The 17,200-nt window shown below is 49.5% G+C and overlaps 2 protein-coding genes across 15 annotated transcripts in view; one reads left to right on the top strand and one right to left on the bottom strand.

The window, feature by feature from the left end:
- Positions 1-6,393, bottom strand: part of LOC119854952 (butyrophilin subfamily 3 member A3-like) — a 43,408-nt gene extending 37,015 nt beyond the window's left edge. For all 5 annotated transcript variants that reach the window (XM_043514007.1, XM_043514008.1, XM_043514011.1 and 2 more), the window contains exon 1: positions 6,255-6,393. Coding sequence is in view for 1 of the 5 variants with exons in the window: in XM_038400242.2 (XP_038256170.1) it covers positions 6,255-6,267 (13 nt within the window). In the remaining 4 variants the exon portion in view is untranslated. The remainder of the gene's footprint in view (positions 1-6,254) is intronic.
- On the top strand, positions 6,351-15,866 carry LOC119854954. 10 transcript variants are annotated; one of them, XM_038400251.2, is made up of 5 exons: positions 6,351-6,494; positions 10,039-10,097; positions 10,501-10,629; positions 10,877-11,038; positions 11,707-15,866. In XM_038400251.2, exons 1-5 carry the CDS (start codon positions 6,351-6,353, stop codon positions 12,041-12,043), a joined length of 831 nt encoding a protein of 276 aa, XP_038256179.1. In that variant the 3' UTR covers positions 12,044-15,866. The 10 variants fall into 10 exon arrangements, 2 of the variants coding, with proteins under 2 accessions (XP_038256179.1, XP_038256180.1); XM_038400252.1 differs by lacking the exon at positions 6,351-6,494 and adding an exon at positions 8,006-8,049; XR_005292703.2 differs by lacking the exon at positions 10,501-10,629 and having other exon boundaries at positions 6,359-6,494.
- Positions 15,867-17,200: the final 1,334 nt, after the last annotated feature.

Here is a 17,200-nt window from a genome sequence, read left to right as displayed (position 1 = left end):
TGACCCTTGGGGAATACCACTAGTTACCCCTCTCCATTCTGAAAATTTTCCATTTATTCCTACCCTTTGTTCCCTGTCTTTTAACCAGTTCTCAGTCCATAAGAGGATCTTCCCTCTTATCCAATGACTACTTAATTTACGTAAGAGCCTTTGGTGAGCCTTTGTCAAAGGCTTTCTGGAAATCTAAGTACACTATGTCCACTGGATCCCCCTTATCCACATGTTTTGTTGACCCCCTCAAAGAACTCTAATAGATTAGTAAGACATAGTAAGATCTCCCTTTACAGAAACCATGTTGACTTTTGCCCAACAATTAATGTTCTTCTATGTGTCTGACAATTTTATTCTTTACTATTGTTTCAACTGATTTGCCCAGTACTGACGTTAGACTTAAGCCAAAGGTTAACAGCGGGGCCTCAAGGTTCTGACTAGGTCCTGTGTTCTTTCACAGACTTATTCATGAGCTGGAATGGGGGTGGGATGGGTGGGGAGGTAGTGACAGATGATGGTGACACAAAGATATTGAGGTTAGTCAGGCCGTGAGAGGGCTGTGAGGAACTTCAGAGAGACTTGAACAACCCGGGGAATGGACAACAGGAGAGCAAATGAAATCCAGTGTTGATAAATGCAAAGTACTGTACACAAGAGGGGAAAGTCTGAACTCCTCATCCAAATGGACTGTACCAACTCAGGGAAGGACCTGGTCATCACAGCAGTCTGCTCAATGGAGACCTCTCCTCAATGAGCAGCTGCAGGCCAAGAAAGCTAACAAAACATTGTTCTGTGGGGCGGGAGGGGATTTTACCAGCGGCACTGCAGGAAGCCTGGGGTTCCTCCTGTATGGGGTGAGCCTGGGAAGGGGAGAGGCTGGAAGGACCCTTAGCCCTGGATTTCCAGCTTTTGCTTAATAAAGCTAATGTTAAAGAAATTATATAATATTTACACAGGTTAAGAAAAGAGTGTCTGTACATCTAAGTATAGTGCTTAGATTATCCATAAAGACAAAAAGAAAAGGAGTACTTGTGGCACCTTAGAGACTAACAAATTTATTAGAGCATAAGCTTTCGTGAGCTACAGCTCACTTCATCGGATGCATTTGGTGGAAAAAACAGAGGAGAGATTTATATACACACACACACAGAGAACATGAAACAATGGGTTTATCATACACACTGTAAGGAGAGTGATCACTTAAGATAAGCCATCACCAACAGCAGGGGGGGGAAGGAGGAAAACCTTTCATGGTGACAAGCAGGTAGGCTAATTCCAGCAGTTAACAAGAATATCAGAGGAACAGTGGGGAGTGGGGTGGGAGGGAGAAATACCATGGGGAAATAGTTTTACTTTGTGTAATGACTCATCCATTCCCAGTCTCTATTCAAGCCTAAGTTAATTGTATCCAGTTTGCAAATTAATTCCAATTCAGCAGTCTCTCGTTGGAGTCTGTTTTTGAAGCTTTTTTGTTGAAGTATAGCCACTCTTAGGTCTGTGATTGAGTGACCAGAGAGATTGAAGTGTTCTCCAACTGGTTTTTGAATGTTATAATTCTTGACGTCTGATTTGTGTCCATTCATTCTTTTACGTAGAAGGTCGAAACAGCAGCCTGGATTTCTACATAGACTGCTTCCGCCGACGTGCACGAGCTGAAATTGTGGAAAAGCAGCATCGCTTACCCCATAACCTCAGCCATGCAGAACACAGTGCCATCCACAGCCTCAGAAACAACTCTGACATCATAATCAAAAAGGCTGACAAAGGAGGTGCTGTCGTCATCATGAATAGGTCAGAGTATGAACAAGAGGCTACTAGGCAGCTCTCCAACACCACTTTCTACAAGCCATTACCCTCTGATCCCACTGAGAGTTACCAAAAGAAACTACAGCATTTGCTCAAGAAACTCCCTGAAAAAGCACAAGAACAAATCCGCACAGACACACCCCTGGAGCCAGGACCTGGGGTATTCTATCTGCTACCCAAGATCCATAAACCTGGAAATCCTGGACACCCCATCATCTCAGGCATTGGCACCCTGACAGCAGGATTGTCTGGCTATGTAGACTCCCTCCTCAGGCCCTTCGTTACCAGCACTCCCAGCTATCTTCGAGACACCACCGATTTCCTGAGGAAACTACAGTCCATTGGTGATCTTCCTAAAAACACCATCCTAGCCACTATGGATGTAGAAGCCCTCTACACCAACATTCCACACAAAGATGGACTACAAGCCGTCAGGAACAGTATCCCCGATACTGTCACGGCTAACCTGGTGGCAGAACTTTGTGACTTTGTCCTGACCCATAACTATTTCACATTTGGTGACAATGTATACCTTCAAATCAGCGGCACTGCGATGGGTACCCGCATGGCCCCACAGTATGCCAACATTTTTATGGCTGACTTAGAACAACGCTTCCTCAGCTCTCGTTCCCTAATGCCCCTACTCTACTTGCGCTACATTGATGACATCTTCATCATCTGGACCCATGGAAAAGAAGCTCTTGAGGAATTCCACCATGATTTCAACAATTTCCATCCCACCATCAACCTCAGCCTGGACCAGTCCACACAAGAGATCCACTTCCTGGACACTACGGTGCTAATAAGCGATGGTCACATAAACACCACCCTATATCGGAAACCTACTGACCGCTATTCCTACCTACATGCCTCTAGCTTTCATCCAGATCATACCACTCGATCCATTGTCTACAGCCAAGCGCTACGATATAACCGCATTTGCTCCAACCCCTCAGACAGAGACAAACACCTACAAGATCTCTATCATGAATTCCTACAACTACAGTACCCACCTGCTGAAGTGAAGAAACAGATTGACAGAGCCAGAAGAGTACCCAGAAGTCACCTACTACAGGACAGGCCCAACAAAGAAAACAACAGAACGCCACTAGCCATCACCTTCAGCCCCCAACTAAAACCCCTCCAACGCATCATCAAGGATCTACAACCTATCCTGAAGGACGAGCCATCGCTCTCTCAGATCTTGGGAGACAGACCAGTCCTTGCTTACAGACAGCCCCCCAATCTGAAGCAAATACTCACCAGCAACCACACACCACACAACAGAACCACTAACCCAGGAACCTATCCTTGTAACAAAGCCCGTTGCCAACTCTGTCCACATATCTATTCAGGGGATACCATCATAGGGCCTAATCACATCAGCCACACTATCAGAGGCTCGTTCACCTGCGCATCTACCAATGTGATATATGCCATCATGTGCCAGCAATGCCCCTCTGCCATGTACATTGGCCAAACTGGACAGTCTCTACGTAAAAGAATGAATGGACACAAATCAGACGTCAAGAATTATAACATTCAAAAACCAGTTGGAGAACACTTCAATCTCTCTGGTCACTCGATCACAGACCTAAGAGTGGCTATACTTCAACAAAAAAGCTTCAAAAACAGACTCCAACGAGAGACTGCTGAATTGGAATTAATTTGCAAACTGGATACAATTAATTTAGGCTTGAATAGAGACTGGGAATGGATGAGTCATTACACAAAGTAAAACTATTTCCCCATGGTATTTCTCCCTCCCACCCCACCCCCCACTGTTCCTCTGATATTCTTGTTAACTGCTGGAATTAGCCTACCTGCTTGTCACCATGAAAGGTTTTCCTCCTTCCCCCCCCTGCTGTCGGTGATGGCTTATCTTAAGTGATCACTCTCCTTATAGTGTGTATGATAAACCCATTGTTTCATGTTCTCTGTGTGTGTGTATATAAATCTCTCCTCTGTTTTTTCCACCAAATGCATCCGATGAAGTGAGCTGTAGCTCACGAAAGCTTATGCTCTAATAAATTTGTTAGTCTCTAAGGTGCCACAAGTACTCCTTTTCTTTTTGCGAATACAGACTAACACGGCTGCTACTCTGAAACATAAAGACAAAGTTTGCTTTAAAAGTCAAAAATACATGAAATACATAAACAGCAATAACCCAAATTTAGGGGGTTAAATTTAACAATATAGTTTAGATATTAAAATCCGAATACATCACTCATGAAAAGCTGTACAGGGAGTTGGTTGGGAAAGCAAATATATCAATGAGTACTTGTGGCACCTTAGAGACTAAGTACTCCTTTTCTTTTTTGCGAATACAGGCTAACACGGCTGCTACTCTGAAACATATCAATGAGTGAAAATTGTCCCTCAGTAATTGAGAATTTAGGGCAAGTTGTTCGTTGGTATTTCACTGGGAATTGAGCCAGTCAGACTCTTTCTGTGCCATCCCTGGGTACTTGGGTACTGGCCACACTCTGCTTTGTGCGGCATCTTTATTTGTGGAGTCACATGCCAAAGCAGGTGGGGGGGGCAGTCGGAGGCCGCATGGAACTCGGAACTCATCACCCTGCAGCTACCAATTCTCCCTGCTCTCTCCAGCCTTCAGCAGTTGTTTGCATGGAATGTTTGCAGATTAAAGGCAGACAGCGCTGGGTGAGCAGGAGCAGCTACTAAAATGGACAGCAGTGAAATAGTTAATGCTCAGGTTTAAACATAATTGTTGTGGGGGGAAAGCTGAGGTTCTGCAGAATTTAGTATTAGTGTTGGGCCTTCTCATTCTGTGGTTCAGGAAATGAGCTATAATAGCTTCATATTTTCAATTCTGGCCCTTGGTTCAGGTCCCACACAGAAGATCTCAGCAATGGAAGTCCATTGTTGTGAGTTTGTGTGTCTCCTGTCCTTCACTGTGTCACGCATTTGCCAGAGTAAACCAATGGGGGAGCACTAGGAAACATGAGACAATATTAGCCAGCATGCCTCCAGACACCAGAGGGAGATACACGTGCAAAGATCTCAGGGCTCATTGGTCCTAGGCTGAGTCTCTGAGTCCCTGAGGCAGGAGAAATAAAGGGCTCTCCCTCCCTTGGGGATCAGAGGAGTCCCACTAGAGGATGACTGTTTTTCATTCAATGTAGGTAAAAAAAATCAGCTCACAATCAAGGTGCCCTAGCTCAGCAATGCTTTGTTCAAATAACTCCAGGTTTCCCCAATAACTTGATCTCACCCTGACAATCAGGCTGAGCTGACTTGTATCTTGGAATTTAGAGAGGATTAAAAAAGTTGTTTTTAAACAAAAACTTAGTCACAGACTTAACTCTGGAGATGCTACTGCCTATGTCTCCAGCTCTCCTCCAGGGCTCACGCTGATTTATGCCAGCCGATACCCTGGCAAAAGTTTCCGATGGTGGAGGGTTTACCAGGAATCCAGGTTACGGTGGCGCTTCTTGTGTTCACAGCACACACAGAGAGAAGTTAAATAACAACATAACTTTTTTTCTTAGAATTCAGAACACACAAGAACCCAACACTAAAAAGAGAGATAAAGCAGGCTGCTCCCTAAAACAGAGAGGCACAACTCTCCCCACCTTAATTTAAGTTGGCTGTCTGCAAACTGACTGCTGGCACAGTCACACACTTATCTACAGAGCCCTCTAGCCTGCAAGTAGGACCAGGGAATTCCTCCCTCCCCACCCCACCCCCTTAAAGCGATAGCTGGCAATTCCAACAGTCAGACTCTCAGTACACCCCAGCACCGAGTACCTCTAATCTCCCCTACGCTCAGGCAGCCATTGAGGGTCAGTGCAGCTCAGGGAAGTGGGTACGACCAGGGCTGCCAGGGAACGCAGTGGCTCAGCCCCTGTGCTCAGTGACCCTGGCTGATGGGGCTCTAGCAGGTGTTAAAGCTGAACCCTCTCCTGGGAGAACCCTTTGGAGAACAGCAGAAGTAACATCATCAGTCCTGTGTCTGGGTAACTCCCCCCTTTCCCTGGCATAGAAAGGTCCTCATTGCCCAGCGTGCCCAAATTAACCCCTCTCTGCAGCAGCCTTGTTGAATCTGGCCCATGCCATTTCCTTTATTTTAGTCTCTTAAAGCAGAACTTCGCTAGAGTGAGCTGACGGCAAATACACACAGTCAACAGCGAAGGAGAAGGAGAGAGCACACCCTCCTCTGATGACAGCTCACAGGAAAGTCACCAGAGCAGGAGTGCTGGAGTGTAAATCTAATGCCAGGAAATAATGCAGAAGAGCGAATAAACAGACACTATTTCAGTCTGTGTTACAAGGTAATGGAAAAGGGACCACCAAGATCTCTGAGCATCTTCGACGTTTCTGCAGCAATATTTAAAGTAGGAAAGCGAGAGGCCCAGACAGACTCCCATCCATAGGAACAGCTCCCATGAAGAATAACAGAGCCTCACCCAGAGCAATCGAGGGCTGACACTCACCTGCCTGCTGCATCTTACAGGGAAGGGCAGAGGCTGGCACTGGTGGCAGAGGAAGGGCTCCCAGCTTCAGAACTGCCAGGTCTGCATTGCAAGTGAATGTCTCAGTATTTACAGAAGCATTGCACGTCTAACTCCAGTCTGTTCAGACAGCTATTGCTGGTTAACTTACAGCAATTTTATCTGAACAGAAACATTCTCCGTGCATCCAGCAACTTCCAACTGAAAGTGAAACCATCGCTGGTAAGTTACAGGAATCTCATTTATGGTGCACAGAGATAAAAGACTTAAAGAAACACACACACAGTCCTAGGGAGGTTTCAGAGTAGCAGCCGTGTTAGTCTGTATTCGCAAAAAGAAAAGCAGTACTTGTGGCACCTTAGAGACTAACAAATTTATTAGAACATAAGCTTGCGTGAGCTACAGCTCACTTCATCGGATGCATTTAGTCCTAGGGAGGTGACAGGTTTAGTTTTTAAGGCATTTTCCTGCTCGCTCAGAGTCACTGTCACAACAATCAATTGTATTTCCGTTGTACACACATGCCAAGGCTTTCTGCCCCCACAAGCACTACACTTTTCTGACTGAAGCAGTGTGCCAGGGTGCAGAACTAATCCAACCTCAGTATTAGTCCTTGGCCAAGACAGGAAAGGCCTCCCTGCGGTTTCAGGTAATTCACAAGTTTTCTGGTGCAAAATACAATAAACTCTCTGGGAGACAGACTACATTCTCCTTCCACAATGGAACAATAAACCCAAGAGCCATATTCTGCCTGTCCTTCACACAGGTGGTTAGTGTGAGCTCAGAGGGCAGAGACAGGCTTTCCCTCCCTCCTTGCATGGCCTACATAAAATCCCTCCCCACCTTGTGTCAGCAGGACTAGGGCAGCGCAGGGCAGCCCTACGAAGGGGTGCAGCAGCTGGCAAGCTCCCCCTGCATGTGCTCTAACCCAGCCAATATCCTCGTACCCCCAGAGCTCCCAGCCCTGGCTTCTAATCAGAAAGGCCCTGTCTGGCTCCAGGGTACCTGACATGGGACCAACCCCTTCAGTTGAGCCTAATGGACCTTTCTTTATTTGATAGAGTTATGGGGGGAAGGGTGAGGATTGTTCCTGGGGGACTAACGGGGCTCCTTTGATTTCTTGGCAGGCTGAGTTCATTCATCATTTCTGTGAGATGATGTTTTTCTGCTGGGTGGATGTCACTTGCTGTTGTGACCCTAATGAATTGTTCAGGCATCCAGAGCATTTTGGAGGGATATTTTATTGGTATTTCACTCTAAGGAAAGGCTAGTAGTAAATAACAGAACTGGTCTTGCATGTTTTCTTCTAGGGGAGGTGTCAGAGTTGCCTGGGGACACCACTTATTTCAACTCCCACCTCATCTCCCTCAGCAGCAGTGTTGCTGGCACAAAAGCCCGAGGCAGGCAACAGCTGGATTTGTTGCCCGGTGTGCGTCGCCCAGTAATCACAACGGGGTGGAGAAGTAGAAAAGTTTATTTGAAGCTTCAAGCGGTACAGGGAGACAATAATCTCAAATCCTGCACACCAGTGCAAGCAGTTACACATATTTTATACATTCATTCTTTAGCATGCTTATTCAATAGCAAGCTGTCCTAAGTATCCATATAGCCAATCCGGTATACCAGCCAGTTCCCCTTTTTCCTCTTATCATCTATTCCCCCATATATGGAGTTGTTTGTTCAGCACTATCTAACATTCCTGTCCTGTTTGGCCTAATCTTGCTTCAGACAGTTTGCGCCTGCAATACACTGTTGCAAACTCCTCAGCATGACTACTGTGAGTATCTCCGGGCAGAAAAGGGAAGGGGGGGCCATCTGGGCCTAGAGCGAGGGGGCTTCATCGACACTCATGTTCTTCCATCCCTTTGAGTTACCTAGTGGCCATGCCCGGTGTCCCCAACAGCAGTATCCCACGACTCAGCCAGCCTGCCCAGGAGACTGGGCTCCCCAAAGAGCCTCCCTTGCTCCCCTCTCAAAAGTGGGGGGCAATGACCCTTTGCCCCCTTTCCAGTCTCGAGCAGCTATGGCAGAAACCCATCTCAGTGGCTCCTTGGGAGGGAGAGGAGCCAAAGTGGCCAGCCCAGGGCTGGGGCTACATGGACAGACCCCAAGAGTCCCTCCTGTTGCCCCAAGCAGGGGTCACTGCACAGATCTGCCCTTATGTCCCCTTGCCTATTGTCATGGATCCATAGGATTGGTGCTACATTTTAGCTTTGATGCACCAGACCCCCTAGAGGTCTTACTCTTCCTCCAGGGTAAGACATGCGGCTTCACTGCCTCCTGTATCTGGACCTCTGGGCCCTCATTACTCCGGCTTCACACCTGGAGCCCTGTTCAGCAAATCCAGGGGAGATAGACTCCTGATGGAGACCTGTCCATGCTTCAGGGATTAAGGCACCTCACCAACCATTTGCAGTGCCATTCAGACGGCACTGACTAATAAAGCAGGGTGACCACACATCCTGAATTGGATGGGAGAGTCCCGAAATGCAGAGTTCAAGTCCCAGTCCTGGGCTGAATGACTCCGGGACAGCATTTGTCTTGAATTCCCCATTGCACTGCTCTGTGCCTGCCCGAGGCTCAGGGGTGGAACAGCCTGTTCCCGGGGGTGGCAGGGGGATGAGGTGGGACTCACCACAAGGCCCCGTCCCATCCTCCTTCCTGCCCCCCTGGCCTCCCCGAGGTCCCGTCCCCAGGCCAGGTCAGAAGCTGGAGCTGGGCTGCTGTGGGGAGCCCTGAACCCTGCACCTGCCCTGGGCAGCATACCCCGGGGCACAGGGACACAGACCAGGGTGTTGACTTGGGACCTCATCAACCCCATTCCCCAGATTAAACCAGCTTGGGTGAAACTCAGGGAGCTCACCACTAAAATTGAAAAATAATAGTATTCTGCTGCTGATAAACCTCTGCCCCACAAATGTCCCTAATGAGAGTTATAATCACCAAGGCTGTAAAGTAGAGATACCCTGGCACCAGGAAAATTTTAGGGAGGGTACAGAGATTACCATCTACACAAAACAGAAGGTCACAAATATGTTATAATTTGGGCATGAAAGATAAAATGTAAAAAAATTATGCAGGAAGGAGGACACATAGATGCCAATGAGTAATTGGTTAATTTTTGTGGTTAATTTGTTTGTTATTTAGGAGTATGGGATAATGTGATAGGTTTAGTAAATCTGAAGGAGGTAACTAGTTCTAGCTATATAATGTAAATCTAAAACAATGCTCTTTGGGAATCAACTCCGGACTTCAGTACAATAACAAGCTGCAAAACATTGTATCCCCGGGATACGACTGTGATTTGTACGGGAGCTGGGAACCCCCAGACCAGTGCATCCTGGCTGGCCATCTGGTGATATTTGTAAATTGGGACCGGTGAGCATAAGAAATTTGCTTGGCATATGTGTTCTGTGTGTGGCTAATAATTAGATGTTTAGAGCACAGCTGTGTAAGGCTCTTTCACTGGGAAAATGTCCCGCAGACCCACAGAGCCATGAGCCCCGTGAGTAAGGGCAGATAGTTACATTGACCAGGTTTCTTCCTAATCCCCATGGAGGGTAGGGGTAGGTGATTTACACCCCAAGACGTCAGTAGGGAAAGGGTGGGATGCCTAACTTGACTGGATCACGTCTTGAGCCCTGGGCAGGGCATAGGCAGGCTCTCGCTGGTGGGGGGCACTTGTCAGCATTGTGCTGTCCGGCTGAGCTGGGTGCGGCATTGGGCTGGGTCCTGGAGCCTCATGCTCTGCATTGCCCCCCTGCAGGAGGAGCTGGAGCATCTCAGGTCAACGAGGAGATCAACCGGGTGGAGCTGCAGCTGGATGTGAGCGAGTGCTGGGCTCTGTATGGGGGCCACCTCATCGGACTGAGCACGACCCCTGCCACGACCAGCCTCTTGTTACAGCCCCATCCAAGCCCCAGAGATTCCCTGCAGCTACCTCCGATTGTCTGTGTGCTTGGCCAGTAAGACTGTTCCTTTCTGGTCACAGTCCTTACTGGGCGTTCAGTGACCCTTGGAGCTGCTTCCATAGTCCTCCGCACTGCCCTGCAAAGCTAAGGAGGGTTGGCTGGATTAGCACGTGAGGGGACAGGGATGCTCTCTGGCAGTCAGTGCTGGCCCCAGTGCGGCACTAGGGGGCGCTGTGCTCCGGGGTGGGGGGCAGCAGGGGGCTCTCCCCTGGCAGTCAGGGCTGGCCCCAATGCTGCTTTTCTCCTCCCCGCTGCAGGAAGCCAGGACCACATACCGCAGGATCCTCTCTAAGTCTGCCAGGAAGCTCAACACCCAGGGCTCCCAGCTGGGGAACTGCATCGAGAAAGTGCAGCCCTACTACGAGGCCTGTCTCCTGGCCAAGGAGGTGTGAATGCTCCCCTCCACCCTGCCCCATGCCTGGAGTAGCCCTCACCCTCGGGACATTCATTGCCCGCCAAAATCAGACTCCTGGGTTCTGTCCTGGCCTGGGGAGTGAGTGGGGTCTAGTGGGTTAGCGCAGGGGGGCTGGGAGTCGGGGCACCTGGGTTCTATCCTGGCTGTGGGAGGGGAGTGGGGGCAGGAGTCCCTTGCCCTGCCCTCTCTCCGTGTGACTTCCCCTCCCCACCATGCAGGCCCAGCAGGAGATGTAGAAGATGGTGCTGCTGTACGAGCGCGAGGTCAGCATGCACAACGCCACTTGTGAGATGGTCTTTGTGGCAGAGCAGGACGTCATGGCCGACAAGAATTGGCTGGACCCCACTTGGCAGGAGACGCTCAACCATGCCACCTGCAAGGTGAGATGTGGGGGCGGGGCCGGAGGTTGTACAACCCATGTAGGGGGGAACCACGCCACCTGCAAGGTGAGACATGGGGGGAGGGGGCTGTACCAACCACGTGGGTGGGGGGAACCATGTCATCTGGAAAGTCAGACATGGGGACTCTGTGGGAGTGAGTGGGAGCATCAGCGCGTCACCTGGCTCTGCCAGCAGGCTGAGGCCAAGGTGCAGGGCCTACAGAAATCCCTCAAGAGCAAGCCCTACTTTGAGCTCGAGGCCCACTTCAACCAAATTCAACTGCTGAGATCCTGGCATCTCTGGGTGGGGGCAGGTGACTGCAATTGCCCCAGATGAAATCCCAGCATTCCCGGGGGAGCCAGGGCACCCACCTGCTGAGAACCCGTCGTCCTCGGGGGGCGGGACAGAGCGCATGCCTGCCCCCACTGAGAACTCAGCATCCCTGGGAGGGGGCAGGCTGCTTACCTGACCCCGCTGAGAGCCAGACGTGTCCCAGGGAAGGCTGGGCCTCTCACCTGCTGGGAACCTGCTGTTCCCAAAGGGGCTGGGGTGCTCTTTTAATAACCTGCCGTTCTAGAGGTGGCTGGGGTGCCCTGCTAAGAACAAGCAGTGGCTGCAGAACAAAAGGCCACATTCCTGGCCAAGCTCACCCCAGCCCTCCCCCACAGGGACACCAGAACGAGATCTGCACCAGCAGTGAAGAAGCAAGTGGCCATCATACTACGCAGGACACTTCCAATCCCGGATTGCTATCGGTTGGTGGGAAATCATTTGGGAGCTGGAAAATCCACAGTGCAGGCTCCTGTCATGCATGTGTGCAGGGCCATTAGCTATCTTCTGATGTGCAGGACGGTGACTCTCGGCAATGTGCAGAACACAGTGGATGGATCTGCAGCACAAGGGTTCTCGAACTGCAGGGAGGTGACAGATGGCAGACACATGTTTTGTCCCCAGCCCATTGTGCCGCAGGTTACAGCAACAGAAAGGGCAATTTTCTTTGGTTAAGTGAGTGCTGGGGAATCACTGGGGCTGCTTCACTGATCTGTTGCGGACTGGTCAGGGAAAGTACATGACACTCGCATCTTTAAGAACATAGGATGGTTCAGGAAGCTACAAGCAGAGACTTTCTTTCCCAACTGGCAGATTACCATTGGTAGTGTTGAAATGCCAGTAGTGATCCTGGGGGACCCAGCCTACCCCTGTTTCCCCTGGCTCATGAAGCCGTACACGGGCCACCTCGACAGCACCAAGGAGAGATTAAACTACCAGGTCAGTGGATGCAAAGTGAGAGTTGTGTGGGACACTGGGAGTTTTTACTCACTAGGGCAGATCTCAGTGAGAAAAACATCCCATTGGTTATAGCTGCCTGTTGTGTCCTGCATGGTAGCTGTGAGGTCAGGGGGTTGGGGGAGTTGCTGCAGGGGTGGAGGTGGCTTTAAAAGAGGCATCCACAGTAATCTGACCATTTATAAATATGACTGTGTTTCCTGTAGCTTAGGGTTTATGTGGCACCTGTTGTGCATTGACAAGTGACATTTGCTTTCAGTCGGGCTATGAGTCTGCAACATGTGTTGAACTGACATATAATGTTATTCTTCAAAACTAGAAATTTATTGAGTCCCAAAAACAGAGGACAGGGCCTGGAGGGACAACATGGCAGGCGGCATGGGGGAGGGAGGAGGGAAACAATGTGCAAAACACAGTAGGTAATGCAATCCAAAGTTTTAACCTCAATGAGCAATCTGGGACTTTAAAATTAGACAGGCAGCAAATATTTCTGCCTGTTTCAGTGCACAAATGTAGTTCGTTGAGGCTATACATACACCAGCCATGGATCCCCCAGGTCAGTGTATCTGAAGCTCTGGTTTTTCTTGCTGTCCCCCAGCGTGGAGAGGTGGGGGTTGGGATGCAGCCTGTGATGCCACATGAGCTGTTGGGGATCTAGGGAGCTGCTACCAGGCCATTCTCCAAGGACTGCAAAGGGTGGGGAATCCAGGAATTTTGGATCTATAGGTCAACCAGCGTCAGCAGCATTTGTGTTTGCTGCCTGGGAGGACCTATTATGTCCTGGTGCTTCTTCCTCTCCTTTTCCTGCTGGGATTCCTGGACCTTTCCCCTGTCTGCTCTTTCTTTCTCCAGGCCGCCTGCCATGTTGTCCCTCAGATCCTTTGTTCAAGGAGGACTATAAGCCACCGCTGGGGTTTCAGAGCCAGAAAGGTCAGGCCTGCCCTGCCAGAAACTGAGGGGTAGCACAGGGAGTGGAAGTATAAAAGGCAGGCCCGGCAACATGGGTAGGAGGTAGAGTAGGCCAGGGGAGGCAAACCCATGTGGCCTCACCCATGCTCTGCCCAGAGGCCCGGCCCTTACTCACTGGAGTTCAGGGCTTGGGCCCAACAGTGACCAGGGGATGGAGCGGCAGACGCAGTTCAGGCCATCCCAAAGTGCAGGCCAGCAACGTGGGGTGGCCCAGGCCAGTCCAGGGTTCGGGCCAGTGGCCTTGGGCTGGCCAGCAGCCCAGTTCTTCAGCCAGCCGGTGCTCGAGGGTTGGGCCAAGTCACCCCGGGCCACAGGCCTGACCCATGGCTGCAGGGCGTGAAGCTCAGGGCTCTGGCGGGGAGAGGGGGTGGCTCAGGGCTCTGGTGGGGCTGGGCCTTGGGTGGAAGGGGTGGGGCCAGCAGACTAGCCTCCCCAAAGTGGGGGTCACCCGCCACCCATGCCCTGCAGCACACTTGGGGTAGAGCCGCTCTGGGAGACAGACATATCGCACTTGCTGCTGGAGTCCGAAGAGGACCCCAGCCATACTGAGGACTTTCCAGAGCTGCTGATTGACCAAGACACCACAGAGTTGCTGGGGCTGCCACTGGCCACCTACCATGGGGAGACAGAGGACACCCAAGGAAGGGAGGTACCCATCATGAGGAAAGTAGGAAGCAGCCCAGGGGAATAAGATGACAGTCTGGTTGGGCTTTGGCCAGAGACTAGGTCAGTGTATTGCAGGTGAATCCACTCTGCCACTGTCAGGGCCCTGGGCTGGGACCTGGTGGAGTAGGATGGGCCCAGGTTCCCCTACCCCCTGCTTCCCCACTCTAGGACATGAGGCCTGCGTTTGTCAGCCATCCACCAAAGCCAGGACCCCTGACTGTTTGCTGCTCCACCCTGTCTGAGGGCCTGGAATCATAGACTTTGCTGCCCTGCCTTGACTGCCAGCCAGAGCCCCCAACTGGATGGTGCCCTGTCCTGGCTAAGGGCCCGGGTTCCTAGACTTGTTACTGCTCGGCCCAGCTCAGGTGGCCTCGGCTTTAAAGACAGCTAATTCCCCTCTGAGTGAGTGCCGCGACCAGGACGGGTCTGCAAAGAGGCTTCCCTCAGAGATTGACAAGCAGAGACAGCCATGCACCCTTATATGATCCAATACCTCTTGTGTTCTCCAGCCAGGAGCGTGTCTAGTTTTTGCAGCTGGCCTGGTCAGCTGGGCAGTGTGCACAACAATGGAGAGCTGCTAGCCATGCTCACCAAGGCGGGCAATCAGAAAAGGAATTTCAAAACCAGGTGGGACTTTTAAAGATGGATGTGATGGGGTGTATACCCCAGGCAGGCCCTGAATGGGTTAATATGGGCCTGAGAGGCCAATCATGTTGTCCGGATGCACCTAGAGAGAGAAAGGCAGGATTAATTGATGATGAAAGGGCTGGGTGGTGATTCTAAAGCGAGGAATTGGAGAGCAGAAGGGGCTGCCAGGGCAGAGGGCTGGCAGTCACTCTCTGGAAAGTGGGAGGTTGGGAGGAGGAAGCTGGGGAGGGCTCTTAAGATGCCCAGCCCTGAAGGAAGGGTCAGATTATCTCAAGAAGTTGAAGGGAAGAAGGCCTGGGGGAGCCTGGATAGGAAGGAGCCCAGAGACTGCACAGAGCTTGGCTGCCAGTTGTACGGTCCCTGGACTGGAACCCAGTGTAATGGGAGGGTTCCCCTACAAGCCATCGGCAAGGTGCATGAGCCCGGAGTTTGGCCAAAGACCTTCTTATGAGGACACTGGACCACTTTATGTAAGGTTGTTGTTAGCCCAGAAACAGAGAACTAACTTGCGACCTGGCTGGACAGTCAAGTTACTGCAAGAGAGACCACTGCAGTGATGGAGTGACCGTCGGCAAGGGGCACCAGAACAAAAGCCAGCTGGTTTGCTACACTTGGCCTGACCTGATGACGGGCATTTTTAGCAACCAGTCAGATGCTCAATCCACTGCCAATTATTGGGATGGAATATCAATTGTTTTGATTATTGCCAAGAGTAGCACCTGTAGGGCCTTGGTACCAGCCATAGCATCACTAAGGCAAAGCCAGGAGGGAGGAACAATCACGAGGTTTTCCCTGATATGCTGGAGTAAGCATCTGTGAAAAAGAGGAAGTCTATCTATATTTGACTTCTGGTGTGAGTGTCGGGGCCCATGACACTGCAGACTCTGCAAAAACATCTATACCACTAACTGCTTAAAAAGTGCTTGCTTAATGGGGTTTGTTTTGTTTTGTTTTTGATTGATATGCTGTTGAAGTAAGTGTAGCAGTTACTAACATAAAGGGAATAGACAGGTCTGAGGAATTTGTATTTGATCTTCTGGACGTCTCTTGGAATCCCCAGCAACAGGCGGATAGCCGGCCATTTGAAGCTTGTCGTTTGACCACTCAACACCCCTCCAGACCGGGGTAACTATTGTTTGGAGGTTCTTGATAACCTATTGTGTTTGTATGTGCTTGAGACTACATAAAGCAGAGACTTTGAGAAAAGGCAAAGACTTTGAGAGTGCTGAAGACAAATAAAGTGAAACTTTAAGTAAAAGCTCTTGATTTTGATTTGTTTGTATCAGTCATTGTGATGTTATATGATTATAATACAACATCCCATTGAAATTGGGTAGGTTCTGATGCTAAAATAGGGAAAGAACAAGTTAAAAATTACTTGGACAAGTTAGATATCTTCAAGTCACCAGGGCCTGATGAAATATATCCTAGAATACTCAAGGAACTGACTGAGGAGACATCTGAGCCATTAGTTATTATCTTTGAAAAGTCATGGAAGACGGGCGATTCCGGAAGATTGGAAAAGAGCACATATAGTGCCTATCTATAAAAAGGGAAATAAGGGAAACCCAGGCAATTACAGGCCAGTCAGCTTAACTTCTGTACCAGGTAAGATAATGGAGCAAATAATTAAGGAATCAATTTGCAAACATCTAGAAGATAATAAGGTGATAAGTAATAGTCAGCATGGATTTGTCAAGAACAAATCATGTCAAATGAACCTGATAACTTTCTTTGACAGGATAGCAAGCCTTGTGGGTGGGGGGGAGTGGTAGATGTGGTATATCTAGGCTTTATTAAGGCTTTTGCTACAGTCTCGCATGACCTTCTCATTAACAAACTAGGGAAATACAACCTAGATGGAGCTACTATAAGGTGGGTGCATAAATAGTTGGATAACTGTTCTCAGAGAGTAGTTATCAATGGTTCACAGTCAGGCTGGAGGGGCATAACAAGTGAGATTCCACAGGCATCAGTTCTGGATCCGGTTCTTTTCAATGTCTTCATCAACAATTTAGATCATGGGATAGAGAGTACACTTTTAAAGTTTGTGGATGATACCAAGCTGGAAGGTGTTGCAAGTGCTTTGGAGGATAGGATGAAGATTCAAAAGGATCTGGACAAACTGGAGAAAAGGTCTGAGGTAAATAGGATGAAATTCAATAAGGACAAATGCAAAGGACTCCATTTAGGAAGGAACAAGCAGATGCACAGATGCAGACTGGGAAGTGGCTGCCTAGGAAGGAGTACTGTGGAAAGGGATCTAGGGGTCATAGTGGACCACAAGCTAAATATGAGTCAACAGCGTAATACCGTTGCAAAAAAAGCAAACATCCTTCTGGGACGTATCAGCAGGAGTGTTGAAAGCAAGACACAAGAAGTAATTCTTCCACTCTATTCCTACCGATTAGGCCTCAACCGGAGTATTGTGTCCAGTTCTGGGTGCCACATTTCAAGAAAGATGTGGACAAATTGGAGAAAGTCCAGAGAAGAGCAACAAAAATTATGAAAGGTCTAGAAAGCATGAGCTATGAGGGAAGATTGAAAGAATTGGGTTTGTTTAGTCTGGAAAAGAGAATACTGAGAGGGGAC

This window comes from Dermochelys coriacea, chromosome 4, assembly GCF_009764565.3.
Source record: "Dermochelys coriacea isolate rDerCor1 chromosome 4, rDerCor1.pri.v4, whole genome shotgun sequence".
NCBI classification, from domain to species: domain Eukaryota; kingdom Metazoa; phylum Chordata; order Testudines; family Dermochelyidae; genus Dermochelys; species Dermochelys coriacea.
The sequence above is the reverse complement of the archived record's forward strand: the minus strand, read 5'-3'. Positions and strand labels throughout refer to the sequence as shown.